The 18,618-nt window shown below is 46.2% G+C and overlaps 1 protein-coding gene across 3 annotated transcripts in view; it reads right to left on the reverse strand.

Annotated features, from left to right (window-relative positions):
- Positions 1-3,985: 3,985 nt before the first annotated feature.
- Positions 3,986-18,618, reverse strand: part of LOC125744782 (rho guanine nucleotide exchange factor 10-like protein) — a 70,307-nt gene continuing 55,674 nt past the window's right edge. For all 3 annotated transcript variants that reach the window (XM_049016991.1, XM_049016992.1, XM_049016993.1), the window contains 6 exons: positions 15,776-15,990; positions 15,077-15,234; positions 13,992-14,134; positions 8,008-8,179; positions 6,195-6,317; positions 3,986-5,304 (listed from right to left, as the gene is read on the reverse strand). In XM_049016991.1, the coding sequence (XP_048872948.1) occupies positions 4,766-5,304; positions 6,195-6,317; positions 8,008-8,179; positions 13,992-14,134; positions 15,077-15,234; positions 15,776-15,990 (1,350 nt within the window). In that variant the 3' untranslated portion in view covers positions 3,986-4,765. The remainder of the gene's footprint in view (positions 5,305-6,194; positions 6,318-8,007; positions 8,180-13,991; positions 14,135-15,076; positions 15,235-15,775; positions 15,991-18,618) is intronic.

Raw genomic sequence — 18,618 nt, forward strand, 5'->3', positions numbered from 1 at the left:
TTTTGGTCTGAAATTAGGCATGTTGACATGCTGTGTTTGATGGTGATTTGTGTTATTTTAGGGATTTGGGGCAGCACTGGTCCAGCATACCGGCAGAGTTATGGGCCCAGGTGACTCAAATTGCCCTTAATGCCTGACCCTAGGACTGAATGTGTCCTCATACCCCATGATGGACTGGCATCCTGCCCCGTGGCCTCCCAGTACATGCCCTGACCATTAGGTCAGGATTATCCTGCTTTAATTGCGTCTCTCATATTTCAATGCAAAAATCTTTGTTGATTTTGCGGTAGTTCCAGATCAGGGCTGATACGACGACGGCCGCACCTGATGGAAATCGCTTCCCCTAACTTTGTTTTTTCTTACACCCAGCAGAATTATCGCTCGTCAGTGAGAACAGCTGTTCTGTGATTCTTATTGGCTGAGAGAGGACCCCGGACTCACATGGCTTTCCAAGATTCTTATACCGAGTGTCTTGCTGCTGGAAGCGATTTCTCACAATCTGCATACAGAAGGCAGAACGAGGGGATGAGCAAGACCTAGAATTTAGCTATCGGCAGGACAACCTAAACACCACTGTGGACCTTGTTCTTTGTCTCGCAGAGTTAAATTGCATTTGAAATTTAATTATATCTACGAAACGTTTGTTTTACTAAGACATCACAATTGCTAGGATTCCAAAGCCTTCCATTACAGAGTACAATTCGCATGTTACTTGAGCAATATGTTTATGGACAGGAATGGTACAAAGTAAGAAGAAACTTCCTTATCATGGATTTGAATTATATTTAAACAGGCAATGCGTTAAGGAGACTCTATCACATATTTCACAATATAATACATTTCACAATACAGTATTCACAATATTCACAATACATAATGATAACATTTTCCTTCTGATGAATGAACACGGCATTTAGTTTATTTTTAAGTAGTGCTACGTGACTATGTGACGCGTTTAGCAGCGTGTTTTAACGCGTTAAGCTGTGCGTTTTGCAGCGGCCCCCTCTCTGTTACTCGACCCCACCTGTCCTTCATTCATTCCTTCTGCTGCATCTTCGTCGCCCCTTGTCTGTGACACCAGCTTCGATTAGGCCGCTCTGACACCCCCGTCCAGACTAATTTGCTCTCCTCTTGCTCATACAGCTGTTCTGTGTTTAACCCTGTTCTCCTGCTGACCCCCCCCCCCACTGTCTGGTAACTGTGAACCCCAGAGTCAGGAAACACAATCCCCTTTAAGCCTGAACTCCAAGCTCACAAGGCTAGATTCGCCATCCCAGCCAGACTATGTCTGCCGTAAATCACCTTCCTGCTGTTTATCATGGCTGAGGCTATTGATCACCACCACACCCCCCCTGAGTGATTTAGGGTTGAATTTACAGAATATTACTTTGTAAGAATCTGTATTAGCATCCATCAGCCTGTGGGTGTCCCACTTAGGCCTCGAGGCGGAGGAAATAGGGACTCTGCCAGGGCTGCAATATGCACAAAAATATTATTAATGTGCCACCCTGAAACCATAAAGTCCAAATTAAACCACTTTCCCAGCTAAAACAAAAATTAATAAATAAAATGGAGGCAATTGTGCTGACTGGCCAATAAACCTGTTTGAAGCAAACATCATTCATAATTTCAGAAGATGATTCTCCACACAAAATATTGTATTTTCAGCCTCACAGAAATCTTAGTGCATCATTATATACAATTGGAAAAAAAAAAAACACACACTTAGGACATAACACACGTTTGGCCTAATAGACTGTTGATTTACGGTGGGAATATTCACTTATATTCACTTTCCTGTATCGACCCATGGTTTTGTGGACACAAATCAATTAAATAAATTTAATTGATTCCCTAATTGAAGAAAGTGGTAGGTCTAATGAAATTGGATATATATCAATGTGACTAAATTCTAAGAAATTTCACCACTGACAATGTCAATGACATTCACTGCTACGAGTTACACTGCCATAAAACAGTAGCAGAATTACAGTATTAATTTTGAAATACCCACCAAAACACAATTCGTACTTAACAGTTAAAAGACGTAGCCTGGTTTAATTTTTCTGGTGTCGTTTCCTTATTAAAGTAATCTTAATTAGCATTTCAGCATCTTCCAAAGTTCTCTGCCATTAACGGCCTCCTCCTGAATGACAGATGTGTCACATTCCATTCAGCGCTGAGCTCTGTAGCTTGGTTCAATAGTGCTGGGATATGAAGCATCAGTTGAGCGGAAATCGGATCTAAAATTACAATATAAACTGAAGTGGATCAAGACTTAGTCGCTGTCTGAAGTGTGTTTTTTTCATGAATTCCACTTTTGATGTTGAAGTGCATTGGCTTAAATTCTGTACGTTGTTACACTGCATGTATATTGGACTGGTTTTGCATGTTGATTAAACCATTTATAATGTTATTCATAGAATTGAACAATTGTGGAACAGTAAAGTCTTTTTAAAGATTGGAATAAGGACTGCAAATGTGCTACATGGTATGGAGCTTAAAGCTTAAAAAACGATGCTCTTCATCCATCCATCCATTCATCCATCATCATCCATCCATCCATCCATCTCTAATACTCTAATCATTTAACCAATATTGGGCCATAGGACATGATGTTCTTGATATATACATTGTGCAATTAGCTCTAACACTACAGACCATCTATAAAAGCAGCCATCTTTATTTAAAAACGTAACTGCTCTAAACCAAGAATCTTGCTTTTAGTTCCTTTACTTAAGAGGCATTGTGGACAGTGTCAGACTACCAAAAGTGCACCTCTAGTAACTGTTTATCTATGCTTTCTTTGGGTGTTGGGGAGGTGGCACAGATCTGGATTTTAATTTAGATTCTAGATTTCCTTTTACCGTTATCGTGTCCCCTGCATACAAGCAGACGTTTAATTTTCTTGGAGTGTCCAAGCCGAACAGTGTGATAACACCTTAGTGATGCACTAATAAATTAAATATATTCATTAAATCCGGAAGTCAAAGACAATTACTGAGGCTACCTACACGTACGCAAAATAGTCGTCAGAAGTCCCCGGAACCCGCTGCTATTTTCTTTGACAGCACTGGCAGAACAGAATAGAGAAATTAGTGCTCATGCTGAAGTGTCTAGAATAGAAAGACAGGAAGTATTTTCAATCTTTGGACTAAGGCATGACAGTGTATGACAACGATTTGATGGCCCCCGTTACAGTTTTACCCACAGTTATATACATTTATATATAGTCATTTAAATGAGGTGAAATTATGGTAACTTGGCAGATTTTCTGAGGTCTTCTTGCAGACATTTTGTTACTCTAAATAAATGACATAAATGTGTTTGTAACACAGCTGAGAACGGTCCCGTTTCTTATCCTGTAGGCAGGCTGCTATCTGGGTTTATGTCTAGTACAGTCGTGTCTTAATTCTTTCCTGCTGCCAGAATTGAAGCAAATTGTGCCCGCAAGCCATTCGGAGGAGCATAAAGTGGGGGGGATTTTTCAGCAGTGCGGTGGGGGTGGCCGGCTCGCCGTCCGCCGCATGAGGACCGAGCATCCCATGGGCGCCTTCGTATGTTTCATAAGTGACATTAAGAAAAAGCACCAGGACGCTGCTGAGATAATAAACAACACAGGCCGTCATGGGGGGGGGGGGGGGGGGTATCATAATAATAACGGGCCTTGTGACACCAAATTATCAACCAAAAAAAACTGGTACCAGAATGGAAGCGTCTTCTAGCTCACAGAGCAGCGGGTCGCATTCCCGCCATCAGAGATGCTCATTTATATTCATGACAAATGATAATACTCTCTGGGCTCATCAACAATTTCATCTGGCAGGACCTTAAGCGTGATTTGTACGCTGACGATTGGTCAAACGAACGTGGCCGTAACAACGGGGACCGCGCTGGAGGCAGGGTACAGTGGACCGGCTGGACGTCGTTTCACAGCATCTTTCCTGCAGCCTATTCACTCTGGAGACAAACACAGATGTCTATGTGGGACATAATCTCTTTATTTTACAGCAAAATTACTCAGTGGAAGTGAAACTAGTATCATTAAGTACCTGAAACACACCAGAAAATTCCACGACAGCTTCCCTCATTATTGCGGCCCTCCTTTGTTCGTGGCGGAGCCAAACAAAAGCACAGCTTCCTTCATATGTCTGTTATACTCTGTTATGTTTGGAATGATAAAGGATTCAGCGAATTCAGGGAATGCAGGAAGACATTTGCTGGGCTCCTGCAAACGAGTCGGAGGTTGAAGTTATTTGTCAGCCAGACTGTACTGTTACTTCTTAAATGCCACGCTCCTTTTCTGCGAGGTTCATCCTCTCCTGACAAAGACGCAAGATAAACCAGTTCCACTGTTGCATCGTCTGCAATTATTTCCAGTAACAAATGCAGAAACACATGTGTGGCTGACAACAGATTGATAACAAGGTCCTGAGTGTTCCTGGAATGAGTTCTTAGTGGTTTATGGAATCTCCCAACACGCCCCCCCCCCCCACAAAAAACCAGTACAGTATGGTTTAAATATGTATACAGAGCTTTGACGAAGGGAGAACATCTCGTACAGCAGGGCAGTCCCTGTAGATACAGCATTCTGTGAGCATGTCAAAAGTTTATGTGGATCTGTATTGAAACAGGCGTGGAAGACACCAGTGTGGAGCCTCCTGGGCAGGGTAGGGATTCAGGGGTAAGGTTCCTGCAGTGCGCTGCATCCACTCTCCACCAGGGGGAGCACGGTCACATGACTCCCTCTGCCCCACCCCTTTCATCAGACTGTGAGGGGAAGCTGCCACACCATGAGGCTGCTCTCGGCCGCCTCTCCGCTGTCCGGCCAGTCCTCTGCCACCAGCCTCCGGAAGCCCCTGCCCCCTGAGACGACGGCGGCCGAGGTGACCTTGTCCCTCCGGCTGCCGTCCCGGGTGGAGGACCGTCCTCGCACCCACACCTCGGGGTCGTCGCTCAGCTCATAGATGGAGCCGTCCTCCGGGCCGTGCTCCAGGGACTCCAGCGAGGAGTCGGACGAGCCCTCGGGCCGAGCCGAAAGCAGCCTCCCCGGGAGCTGGGCCGTGGACCGCAGCCGGTACTGCAGCAGGATTCCCCTGGACTTGCCGTCACGCCTTGGGGAGCCGTTGACCTGCTGCAGGGATTCCTGCGACGAGGAGTCGACGCGTTCCTCCCCGCCGCTGGCCGAGTCCTGCCCGTCCATCTCGGAGTCCCGCTTCAGCAGCTCCGGGGACAGGGTGCTGGAGGTGGCCACCAGGAAGTCGACCGGGCCTCTGTGTGCGTTCAGGGAAGTCATCCCCTTCCCTGAGACAAGTGCACAGTCCACAATCAGGCAGTTCCCCTAAGGTACCGACAACAGCACTAGAAGCTACTGGGAAGCGGTACTAAGGGAACCGACAACAGCACCAGAAGCTACTGGGAAGCGGTACTAAGGGAACCGACAACAGCACCAGAAGCTACTGGGAACCGGTACTAAGGGAACCGACAACAGCACCAGAAGCTACTGGGAAGCGGTACTAAGTGAACCGACAACAGCACCAGAAGCTACTGGGAACCGGTACTAAGTGAACCGACAACAGCACCAGAAGCTACTGGGAACCGGTACTAAGGGAACCAACAACAGCACCAGAAGCTACTGCACCTTTCGCAAAACACAACGGCAGGGACTAGGAATTTGTTCTAGCGGTTCTGGTGCATAAGTTCACAGACAACTTAGAATATGTTCAGAAAAACAGTATGAGTACAAATAAAACCATTCAATTAAATAGTGCAAAGCTATACAATTACTACCAATAAATAGAAGCTTAAAGGGCAAGTTTGTATTTTTATATTATGTCTACAGTAGTGGTCGCCAACCGGTTGATTGCAATCGACAGGTCAATTTTCAAGACATTTCTAGTCCGTCCCACAGTCGGACTAGAAACAGTCCCGAACAGTCACCTTCATACCTCCCCCGTTCATTAAAGTCTACCGAAGGGGACCCGCCCTTCCAACCCACTCCCACCCACCCCCCCAGAAAAATCTTGGTAGCTCCCCAAGATTTTCTTTGCAAAAGTAGCTGTCATTGTAAGAACATCAGGGGCCACTGATCTGCAGCATATGTGATGACCTCAGCAAAGAGTTCCGGCCCCTAAGCTGTCACTGCGATGGAATGCGGGCATTCGGGGCGGCATGCAGCTGCTGCCACTCATCACCTGTTATTTTGGGGATGCCCTCCAACCTGGGTATGGGCAGCGTGACGATGACGCCCTGAGCAGTGCCCACCCACAGCAGCCCTTGGCAGATCAGCAAGCTGGTCACACGCACCGTCTCTGGACCTGGGGGGGGGGGGGGGGGGGGGGGGGGGGGGGGGGGGGAGACCCAGAGAGACTGGCTTTACCAAACTCCTCCTTCTCATGCCCGTGCCCTGGACCCCCCCACCAGTCACAGCCGACGCTATGTCCCGCTGTTTAAAATCCGCCAGTGTACAGAGTGAAGATGCACGTGATAATTAGCACAGAGGAGGACTTCCTCTTCATCCACTGCTCCCTGCTGTTGCGTTTGACCAGGGATAACAGTGGCGATTCTGGCTTGTGATGACATTTAGGTTTTCAGGGAGAAGTTCAGAGAAAAGCACAGGAAACGTATAACCTGCGCTCCGAATCGCGCGGGGGCGTTGTGTCACTGGGACGTTACATGCAGCCCCCAGGTTACCAACGAGATCCATTCCCTAAGTCTGGCTTTCAGCTGAATTTGTAGGTAAGTTGGAAAAATAATGACACAGTTCATACACATAAGTATACAGTAATAAAGTCAGTAACTATATATGGGGCTGTACTGTGACTGACGGTCCAATGAAGCCGCACGATGTTCTCACGAGCAACTGTGCAAATAGTGCGTGTGTTTGTTATCACGAACTGCTTGTTTTCTATATTATTAAAATACGAATTCATACTCTTAAGTCCTAATCTCTGGTTATCCATTAATTATCAGTGACCACTCAGCCAATTATGACCTGAATGCTGAGAGTCTATCGAGAAAAACAGATGGCATAAGGTGGTGGGGGGGCACCCACCCCTCCCACGGCACTTACAGATCCGTCAGAACAAGAGCTGTGGAACGGGGGCGGAAGCCCATCCCAGAACACGAGCAGAACATGACCTCTGAGCCGGGCCTGGGTTTAACCCAGCGAGGCAGAAGCCTTAAGGCAAGAGCCGCACCGACAGCCCCACTGTGATCTTTTAAATATATTTAGATTTAGCGGATCCACTAATACCCCTGCAGAGGAAAGGCAGCGCACTGTTTGCTAAGGTTATTAAGTTAAGGGCAAGGCTATTGCTGTTAAAAACCCATCAATATTCCTGTTTCTCAGGCACTTACTTAGGTGGATCAACACGCACAGGGAACAGGTTTGTTGATGAATATTTTATTAGTCAAGAGGGCAGGGAGCTCCGAGAGTGCAGATATGTTTGTAACATTGATTCACAGATGGAGAATGAGAGTGAAACACACAGACAAAAGGAGAAGGCAGAAACCTCAGCTCGAGTCGGAGGAAAAATGTTTCTATAGCAACCACTTCTAATAACCCCCTGTCTGAAAAACTTTGTCTCCAACGACACACGGCTCCTTGGAGATCTGCTCTCTTTGTTATTTCCGCCCTTAAACTAGTGGGTCTCCAGTTCGATCACAACTGGTCTTAATATTCAAGCTCATTCAGGCTTGTGGACAGAAATGACTACAAAACAAAACCGTAGTAAAGCATTTCCAAATAGAGCAGAAAAACATCTTTCAGGCTTTAAGGCCGCTATTTCAGTCATGTCGCATCACTCTAGTCACTGATTTTGTGACTTTGTCCATTTTCCCTTCGATTTAACCAGAAAAATCTATTTTTTTCACTCTGTGAAGAAAGCAAATTATGCCTGAAGGGAAAGTAAGCGAAGACTATTTTTCTTCTTCGTTGTCGGTTCAGTTTGTTTGGTCTAGTGGCTTTCGTTCGGCCTGCACCCTCTCCCATCGGCGGTGACTTGCCTGGATTAAGGAAGGCGGAGCGAGCAGAGATGTTGATCTCCTGCAGGTGCTCCAGCGTCTCTGTGTGAAACAGGCGGATGGAGGAGCTCTCAGAGAACGCCATCCAGACGCCACCCCCTGCCTGCACCATATGTGCCACGCTCACCCTCGCATCAGGGTGCGCCTCAAAACTCTGAAAGGGGAACAGAGGGAGCAACACACGAAAGGGGAGGAGTGAGCGGGATGCAGTGTCATCACGAGAGCGTCATCGCGGAAACTCAACGGTCCACAAGTAAATATTTGAGACCACTGCCGATATTTAACGCGCTACAACATATTAATCAGCGCAAAATTACCTAAAACAATGCAAGAAAAGATCTCCGATTCTGAGATGAGAGAAGCAATGAGATGAGTCAAATGCCTGTTTAAGACATGCATCATGAAATACAACATCCGGTACATTATTTACTTCTTATTATTTACAAAGCAACATCTAACTGAATCACTGAGCAGGAGGTCTAGCGAGTATTTTTTGTAACAACGAGGTTTATTACGAACCTTTTCATAATGATGCAAATGCTGATCTCGATTTTAATGAAATAATCAGCGTGAATATAAAATCCACTTATTGAAATACACGCCTGACCTCACATCTGCATATGCTTTTAGAAGGAAAACACCAAAGTAAGTGTGTATTTTACGCTAAGTTCTCTGGAAGCGTCTAGTTTGGGTTGGGTGCAGCTCGAGCGTGACACAGACAGAAGAAAAGCAGACATGTAGTAATTACAGATGATTTACTAATTTGGCAGATGTGAAGGGAGGGAGGTGAGGAACCGTTATTTATTTATTTATTTTGTCTGATATTCAGCACATAATATCAGCAGCAGATTGTCCTGATTGTCACCAAGGAAGAATGTAATGTGATTTATCAGAGCCGACAACAGCTCTGCTTGGTCTGTGTGGCTTTCGCCTTTTTTTAATGCTTTGATTCCAGCTGAAATGTGACATTAAAGATATGTCTCAGCGTATTTGAAAGGGCTTCACCATACAAAGGAAATACCTCAGTGAGCAGAGGTTGCACTCTCTCTTTGGACGAAGCGCTGCACTGTCCTTAAAATTCAGCATTAAAAAAAAACCAACAACTTGGATTTCATTCATTTCTACTGCTTACAGAGCTGGATACTTTACTGGAGCAATTCGGATTAAGTGCCTCACACAAGGGCACAACAGAAGGACCCTGATTTCACAGCCCTGAATAATTCACACGAACTGCCTTTTCTATTGTCTTAATTTCTCCATTTACATAAAACTTTAATCCGACGCAACAGCTTTATTTGTCATCGCGACCATGGTAGCACACGACAACATCTCCTGGGACGCGAACCAATAACCATTAGTCAACGCAAGTGTTCTTAACCAGCGTGATACGGAATGCGCCACTTAAGCCACATAGCAGAGGCTGCATCGGTTCACTATAAAAATAATGACAAAGACCTAGCTAAGACCCAGACAGCCGCAGCGATGCGACGCGCCGGCTTGCGTGCGGAAGTGCTGGAACCCGCCGTTTTGCCCTTGCCGCGGGGCATCAGCGTGAGCGTGTACGAAGCCTCTTTGATTGCTCCCCTTTCATGCTTAGTTCACCTCTGCTGAAAAATAAGCATCGCTCATTTGGTCTGGGAGTCGTGTCTCCCCACGCTTTCACCACAGAGGTGCACGGGATGATCACGGTAATCAGGAAGTGGCTGTTGCCAGACGAGAGGTGTGTGGAATGTGCTTTAACCTCAGGACGGACTTCAAAATTCCTCTCAAATGCAAAGCACTGAAAGGTCTGGCTGCGGTCTTATTGATTTGCAAGGTCTAGACGGAATTCTAAGAACACTGGATTCTTGTGCTTTAAATATAATGCCTGTTGGTAGTTGTTGAAGCTACAGACAAACACAACTGTAAGCTACACTCATCAAGGCTGCGTAATGTTCTGTCTGCCATCTTAAGAGATCCAGTCTCAATATAAAAGCATACACAAGCTGTATGCTTGTACATCTGTGTAGGCAACTGTATCAGTGCTTCGATTTAGTCTAGTTTAGTTGCCGTACCACCTGCAGTTCAGACTATATAATCCACCTGAAACTAAGCAGGTATGGGCCTGGCCAGTATTTGGATGGGAGACCAACTGGGAAAGCTGGTTTGCTGCTGAAAGAGGTCAGTGTGGTGGATGCCCCAGCCCATCCTGTGCTCTGTGTGGATCCCAGTGCAGTGATGGGTACACTGTGCTGTAAAAATGGCACCATCCTTTGGATGAGATATAAAACTGAGGTCCTGACCCTCATCCAGGTGGGTGCTACAAAGTGGTGGTGGTTGAAGTGCCCCCCCCACCCATTGGTTCTGTAAAGCATTTTGGTTCTGTTGAAAAGAACTATATAAATATAACATTCATTCATACCTTAAATGTGCAGCTCGGTGAGTTAGGACTCTCTGTCCCTGCGATTGGAAGGTTGTCGGCTCAAATCCCGTGATCAGTATAAAGCATAAAATAAAAACGTCACTTTCAAGGAAAGTATCTCTAAGCAAACATGTAAATAACTGTGTCTGTCATGCCTCAGGATCAGGACCGTCTCAGTACTCAGTAAACATGATGCACCCCCTGTATAATGTATGGTTTTGTCAGAGGATGGGGGATTTTTGGTGAGATTCTTGGCTTTTCTGTTCTTATTGTGCAGGAAACAACACGGAGATGAGACCCAGCCATGTGACTCTCAGTTCTTGAATCTGCCTTTTGAGAATTAATCTGTGAACGACTTGCGGAAGGTTTGAGAAGGATCTGAAGAATAGTCCTCTGCGGGGTCCTGGACCAGTTAAACTTTATCTCCATTCCAGGTATCCCAGGATAGCCTGCTTGCTATACAACGGCAAGTCATGTCTCCCATGAACTGATCATATCTGAAATTTAAAATCTTTTTCTCCTTACTAATGCTGTTTAGTTCTCCTTCAGCAAGTGTTATGGCAGATAACATAAACCCTTTTCTTGGCAGTGTTTTAAAAGACATTTTCTTATGAGAAATGAATGTCCGACTTTGCACTAGGACATTGTGACCAGTTTAACGAAATATACTACTTCATATTATGACAATACATCTATTCTACATACACAGGCCACATCCACCCTACATACACAGCTTACAGAGGTTGCATACTGTACACGCTACTTACACACCGATCGGTGCTGTATCTCTGCCCGATTCTATACAACACCCTGACAAGATACTTAATGGTACAGAAAAGTCCGCGAGTGTGCAATATGTCACATTACACAGCGTAATCGAGTCAGGTAGATATCAGCCTGAACAGAGCACATCCATCAGCGGGGACGTCTTCGGTAAGGAGTGACAAGCAAGATTCTGACAAATCATCCCCAGTTTAGAAATAAGAAAAAAACAAAACAGAGTCATTTTAAAAAGAAGCGTAAGCCTCTGTGGGGAGTGATCACACGTGAGAGTCTTCAGACTTTCTCAAGCAGAAGGCCAGCACCTTCTGCAGGCAGATGCTCTGATCCAGACGTGCTGTCATAGCACGGCACATTTGGCCAGTCTGGGGCCATGTTTGTCTGTGTGGATAAAGCCAGGGGCGATGGAGCCCGCATGGCCTGGCATGACAAGCGTGACATCCACTCTACATACGCAGGGCACATCCACTCTACATACGCAGGGCACATCCACTCTACATACGCAGGGCACATCCACTCTACATACGCAGATCACATCCACTCTACATACGCAGGGCACATCCACTCTACATACGCAGGGCACATCCACTCTACATACGCAGATCACATCCACTCTACATACGCAGGGCACATCCACTCTACATACGCAGGGCACATCCACTCTACATACGCAGGGCACATCCACTCTACATACGCAGGGCACATCCACTCTACATACGCAGGGCACATCCACTCTACATACGCAGATCACATCCACTCTACATACGCAGATCACATCCACTCTACATACGCAGATCACATCCACTCTACATACGCAGATCACATCCACTCTACATACGCAGGGCACATCCACTCTACATGCGCAGAGCACATCCACTCTACATGCGCAGATCACAATCACTCGACATGCGCAGATCACATCCAACTACATGCGCAGAGCACATCCACTCTACATGCGCAGAGCACATCCACTCTACATGCGCAGAGCACATCCACTCTACATGCGCAGAGCACATCCACTCTACATGCGCAGGGCACATCCACTCTACATGCGCAGGGCACATCCACTCTACATGCGCAGGGCACATCCACTCTACATGCGCAGGGCACATCCACTCTACATGCGCAGGGCACATCCACTCTACATGCGCAGGGCACATCCACTCTACATGCGCAGAGCACATCCACTCTACATGCGCAGAGCACATCCACTCTACATGCGCAGAGCACATCCACTCTACATGCGCAGAGCACATCCACTCTACATGCGCAGAGCACATCCACTCTACATGCGCAGAGCACATCCACTCTACATGCGCAGATCACATCCACTCTACATACGCAGGGCACATCCACTCTACATACACAGATCACATCCACTCTACATACGCAGGGCACATCCACTCTACATACGCAGATCACATCCACTCTACATACTCCGATCACATCCGCTCTACATACGTAACTGCAGCTTTCAAACACAATTAAGAGGCTTTAAATCCAGACTGAGTGCTCGCTGCCACTCTGCCTTCTGGCCGCTATCTCCAGGTTCCGGTGCCTCTGACACTTTCCACTCCATGCTGGATACAGGGCAGTGTTGACAAAGACACTAAAACGCGACACTGGATAGCAGATTGTGCTGCGTGATTATCACCTCCGCAGCCAGAAACTCGGCCCTAAGAGAAGAAAGCCAGTATTCTAATAATAACTAAGGTGCTTAATACTTCCCAGGTAACAAAAATAGACTTTAGTCAACATTGATAATACTAATACTAATCCATAGGGTTCCTCGAAGATAAGAGAGCAATTCAAACTGGCAGGGTGCTTCACAGCTGAGATTTACCAAACAAACTGGGATCATTCCCAGGGCCAGTCATCTACAAAGGCGGCAAACTGCCACTTTCTTCATTCATCACTAATCCTGAAATATGAATATTGTTTGCCCGCTAAAATAGAATCACTGAGCAGTTTACAAGGCGGTTTTACTGAGAGCTCTGTAGGCTTATAAACAATATACAGTGGGCAAAAAGCAGATTTCAACCCTTCAAAATGAGGTAAACCATTATTATTGGTATCTAATGCAATCTCCACAAATTTCACCTTTTTTAAATAATTCTTCATTGATTAACTAAAAGCCACGCCCTACCTGCCACGCCCTACCTGCCACGCCCTACCTGCCACATCCTACCTGCCACACCCCCTACCTGTCACACCCTACCTGCCACACCCCCTACCTACCACGCCCTGCCTGCCACATCCTACCTGCCACACCCCCTACCTGTCACACCCTACCTGCCACACCCCCCACCTGCCACGTCCTGCCTGTCACACCCTACCTGCCACACCCCCTACCTACCACGCCCTGCCTGCCACATCCTACCTGCCACACCCTCTACCTTCCACATCCTACCTGTCACACCCTACCTGCCATGCCCTACCTACCACGCCCTACCTGCCACACCCCCTACCTGCCATACCCCACCTGCCACGCCCTACCTACCACACCCCCTACCTGCCATGCCCTACCTACCACGCCCTACCTACCACGCCCTACCTGCCACACCTCCTACCTGCCATACCCTACCTTCCACATCCTACCTGCCACCTCCTACCTGCCACATTCTACCTACCACTCCCTACCTGCAAAGCCCTATCTGCCACACCCCCTACCTGCCACGCCCTACCTGCCACACCCTACCTGCCAAACGCCCTACCTGTGATGTGGAAAAGACTATGAGTGACACGTGCTTCTCGATAACAGGTTCCTGCTAACCGCTCTGCTCACCCGAGTGTCCAGGTTGGAGCCCTCGATGACAGTGACCCGGTTGGCACAGCTGGCCCAAATGCAGTCTTCCAGCGCCAGCAGTGTGCGGACCGGCTCCGACCCCATGGAAACCCGTCTGCCCGACTCCGGGTCCCAGAGTTCCCCTGCAAGCCCAGGATACGTCATTCAGCTTGGAGAATTCCCTCTAAGGTTTCCAGGAAAAGCTTCCAGAACATTTTGTCTGAGTTCTGCCACAACCAATTTCATAAAATAATTTTTCACTTTCTAAAGTCCTTATCTCTTTTTCTGGGGGGGGGGGGGGGGAGTGCCCCATTGACTGTTATCATATTACTAAACATAAGTCACAATCCTATAAACATTCTGTTTCATGCATCAAAATCATAAAATGCAAAATGGGGAACTATTAATGAACATTTCCATTGACATCTCTTACAATATTTTAGTGTATAATGTGTTCGAGTGATTGTTAAATCGGCCAATGCTAACCCCTACACGATCACTTTTTTTTTTTACTTGTTTCTGCAGAAGCTGTACTTTAATGTTAAACGACAGGCGAAGGGCACTTTAGTCGTGAAGAGAGAATTCATTCTGAGCCGAGCGCTGAAGCCGTATATGCCAATAATAATCAGCTGTAAATTTTTCTTTATATAAAACACTGTATAACCACATTCACGAACTGTCAAAACAAAAAAAAATCATACCACTACTGTAATAGATGCCGTAAAATGTCAACCCTCCTATTCTCCCTTCTTGTTACTGTTGTCATGTTGGGTGTTTTTCACATACAGTACAAAGAAACTTTTATTTTAGTGACCCTTAACAGGATATATGATGCTTATTATGATCCTGTACTGTACATACAGCAGTTTAGACGTAGTATTTTATAATTTTTTTTCCCCAAATAAAATTCATTTTATACAGTTTCAGGAAGGGATTTAAACCTATAACCTTTACACACAGAGTCTGGTAACAGTAGGGGTTTGAACTTATATTCAGTACAGTGCCAGTCACAATGACGCAGCTCTGCTTTTTTCAGCAATAAACTCGAGGCCAAAAGTCATCCAATCGGCTGAGCGGAATCTCACCTCCGTTCTTTCGGCTGTAAACCATCACCCTTCCGTCCGCCAGGCCAGTGAACAGGAGGTCATGCAGGTGTTTCAGGCAGAGAACAGGGCAGCCTTCTGGGTCACGGAAGGTCAGCAGGCACTGTGCAGTGGTGTCCACACTGCCGTACACCAGGATTCTGGGAAATGTAACACAGGAAAATCACGAGGGGATCCTCCTGCATGTACGCAGACATTCCAAATGTACGTAAATTAAGACAAAAAAAAGTACACATTTTTTTCAGTTTAATCAAAGGTGAAGTTTAATCCAACTGTTAGTGGAACATTACATTATTCATCTGTACTGCTGATTAGCATATAAAACTTGATTAGTATACAGAGAATTCTTTTGACTGATGTAGAGCTCATTTTGACTGACCTAAATGTGTTGACACCATGATTTTCCTCAATACAATTCTCACCCACTCATTTCTAATTGTATAGCCAGCAGATAACGGCCCCAGATTTTTTTTCCTTCATAGATTCATCTTTGAAGCTTCTGTTCCTATCTCTTTTGTTGCAGTCTGGTTTTCTTGTAAGGCGCGTTTTAAAATTGCATACCGCCAACTGGTTTGAAATCTATTCGTAATGTGATATGTTAGGTGCTCTGGAGCAACATTGTAGGAAAAGGGAACAAATCAACAGAATTTTGTAAACTGACAGAATATTCGCTTCTCTAACCTGCCGTCTTGGAGTCCCAGGCAAATGGTGTTGCCAATCGGGAACGGGCTCTCATTGATGTCCTCCTTGGCCTCATCCAGCGGACCGAACTCTGAGACATACTCCAGGCACAGGACAGGCGCCCCCACCTGGAAGGACTTCACGGAGCGAGGGGTGGGCCTGTTAAGCGAGAAGATCGCCACTTGGCCCTGGGTGGCGGCTCCCCCGCTGGCCACCTGCACATAACCGGCAGGGAAACAAGCTCAGCCAATGACTGCAATGAAGGGAGTGAGACAGCTCTTCTTATTGGCTGATTCTGCATCTTCGCAGCAGAATCGCCCAATCAGAGTAGCTGGCTTGCCCTTCTTCAGGTCATCCCTTGCAACTTATCAATTCCCCATAGCTTTACTACCAGTTTCGTTTGTAATAAATTTACATATGAGAACAGCTTTATTATAGCCTCCAACTACATCCACACTCTTAGATCTTTTAAATGTGCGCCTGATTAAAAATCTGTGCTTAACAGAAGATCTACGGCAATGCTCCTGTCGTCCTGCTCATTTGCTGTGAGACACTTGCTTTACAACGGAGGAGTTAATATTTCATACGCCCGTTCTCGCTGGGCTATTCAGATGTTTAAGCCAAGGATTAAGGTTTACACAGTTAAGCCTTGTGAACAAAGACAACAGACTGACGTTAATAATAGAACAGCAGACAGAAAATGTTTAATTACTTTTCCTGGGATGTAGCAAGGGGTGCATCTACGTGGAATATTTGGAGAGGGCTGTAGGATATTGAAATTCGCTGAAGTAGCTGGGCAAACCGTCTTCCCAAGTTTCAATATTAAAATATATACGGAATATTTCAATGATGTCATCTCATGCAGGGTGTCCCCCAGCCTTACTGGTATAAGGACTGTTTCTGTAACTAGCTGCCTTGTTTGGCTCCACACCCCCAGAGATCCCTACATGACAGTAGGTTTGGCAGTGGGAGGGGGGACCTGAACATTTGCCCTTTTCGCCTAAAAGATGAAAATGCTCCATCTTTGATGTTCCGAGCACCTTTTTTTTGATAACCGACTTGCAAAATCTCCTTTATGAGAAAAATTACTCGGGGGGGGGGGGCAGCTAGTTGGCCAGTCCCCCGCGCTGGAGCACCTGCCTCGTGTCTGTCGCACACCACTGCAGCCCTGCACCCTGCTTTAATTCCCTTTGTACATAGCCATTAATGTTGCCAGCCAACTCACTCCTCCATCAAATCATGCATTATAAATTAGTGCGGTAATCTATATAGTTTGTGAAAAGCACACGCTCACAGGGAGCCTTGGCTTTATAAGCATTGCCGTTGCACGAACTGAAGACAAAGAATAGGCACCGTAGCTCTGACTGTATTTTTCCATCTGGCCTTGAATGCAGACTTGTCCTATCAGAAAGCAGACGTGAGGCTGATGCTCAAAAGGATCTGAATGACCGGCTTATTGTCGGGATGACAGCCAGATTTGCAGCTGAGAGAGCATTTGCGGCTGTTTTTCTGTATGAAATTTAATTGGCCACTGCTGTGAAATGTCTAAATTTTACTGAATAGAGGCTGCAGCATGTGGGCGGCACAGTGGGCAGCGTTACGACCTCACGCCCCCAGGGTGGTGGCTTAGGGCCCCGCCCTCACCTGCATGTGCCCCCCACCCAGCACCTATGCCTAGATGGAGCAGAGTCTCCAAATGGGCCCGTCAGTGAGCACCGTAATGCTCTGGTGTCCTCGCGGGGGGAGTCCATTGCTTTGCGTGTGACACATGCTGAGATCCTCTCAGCGAGCCCAACACTTTTATTTTAAATATGCGTGCAAAAAAAAAAACGACTGTAAAATCTGCCGGAAATGTACTTCATGAATAGTTATAATGGAACCCTAATTCCTTTGCATGTAGACACCAAGGCTTTGGTTGGCTCTCACACTAAGTATGACCATTTAATAGAATATCATGTCGTTTGAGTAGGAGGGACCGTTCGAGTGACACCACATTAATCCCAGAACTCCACTTTCGTTTTAACCTGAAAGGCATCTTTTCAAAGCGACCACGTCCCAGAACACTTTTCAGATTCACTAAAGCAAATAAGAAAATCGACGGGCATCACCAGAACTTGATATCCCAGCTCGATGTTACTGACTCATTCTAAAAAGCAGTGATCTTCCTACAAGAGCAAATCCTCATTTTTCTCCATTTAATTTTCTTTTCTTGTGATTTTACCATGTTCCCCGCTTGTTTTTAAATCCATCAAAATTCTAGGGTTCCTAAATTCTAGCTCCCTGCCAGAACAATTTCCCCCTCCAATGACAACCCCCCCCCCAAATGATATAGAATACATTTCCAAGTCAAGAAGTACAGTAATCTACATAATTCAGGCTCACGGGATTTGCATTACATGATATCATACTATTTCGTTGCTTGAAAGACTCTTTCACCGAACGCGAATTACATACAGTATTTTACAATAGACTTTATCTATTTACACTGCAAGGTATTTTAATGAGCCAATTTCGGCTAAGTATCATAACCACGGGCGTAACAGCAGTGCTCTGGCTGGGATTACAGCCTAGGGATGGGAAAAATGAAGCTTCCAAATCCACGGTGAGTGTTATTACAGGACGCCGTCAATATCCCGCTTTAACACATTTCCCACTGATTCCTTTATCTGTTTCCCTTGGGTTAAGACCGTCAGTGACTGGCAGCTAGCGGTACTCTGGCCCGATAGGGTCGAGAATCCACCTCATCTCTGCTTGAAACCTGCGACCTGTAAGCCTGAAGCCCACCTGCTCTCCCGCACAGCTTCCCAACGCCCCTAATGACATCCACGTTAAATGACATTTAG

Source organism: Brienomyrus brachyistius, chromosome 6 (assembly GCF_023856365.1).
Source record: "Brienomyrus brachyistius isolate T26 chromosome 6, BBRACH_0.4, whole genome shotgun sequence".
Classification (NCBI taxonomy): domain Eukaryota; kingdom Metazoa; phylum Chordata; class Actinopteri; order Osteoglossiformes; family Mormyridae; genus Brienomyrus; species Brienomyrus brachyistius.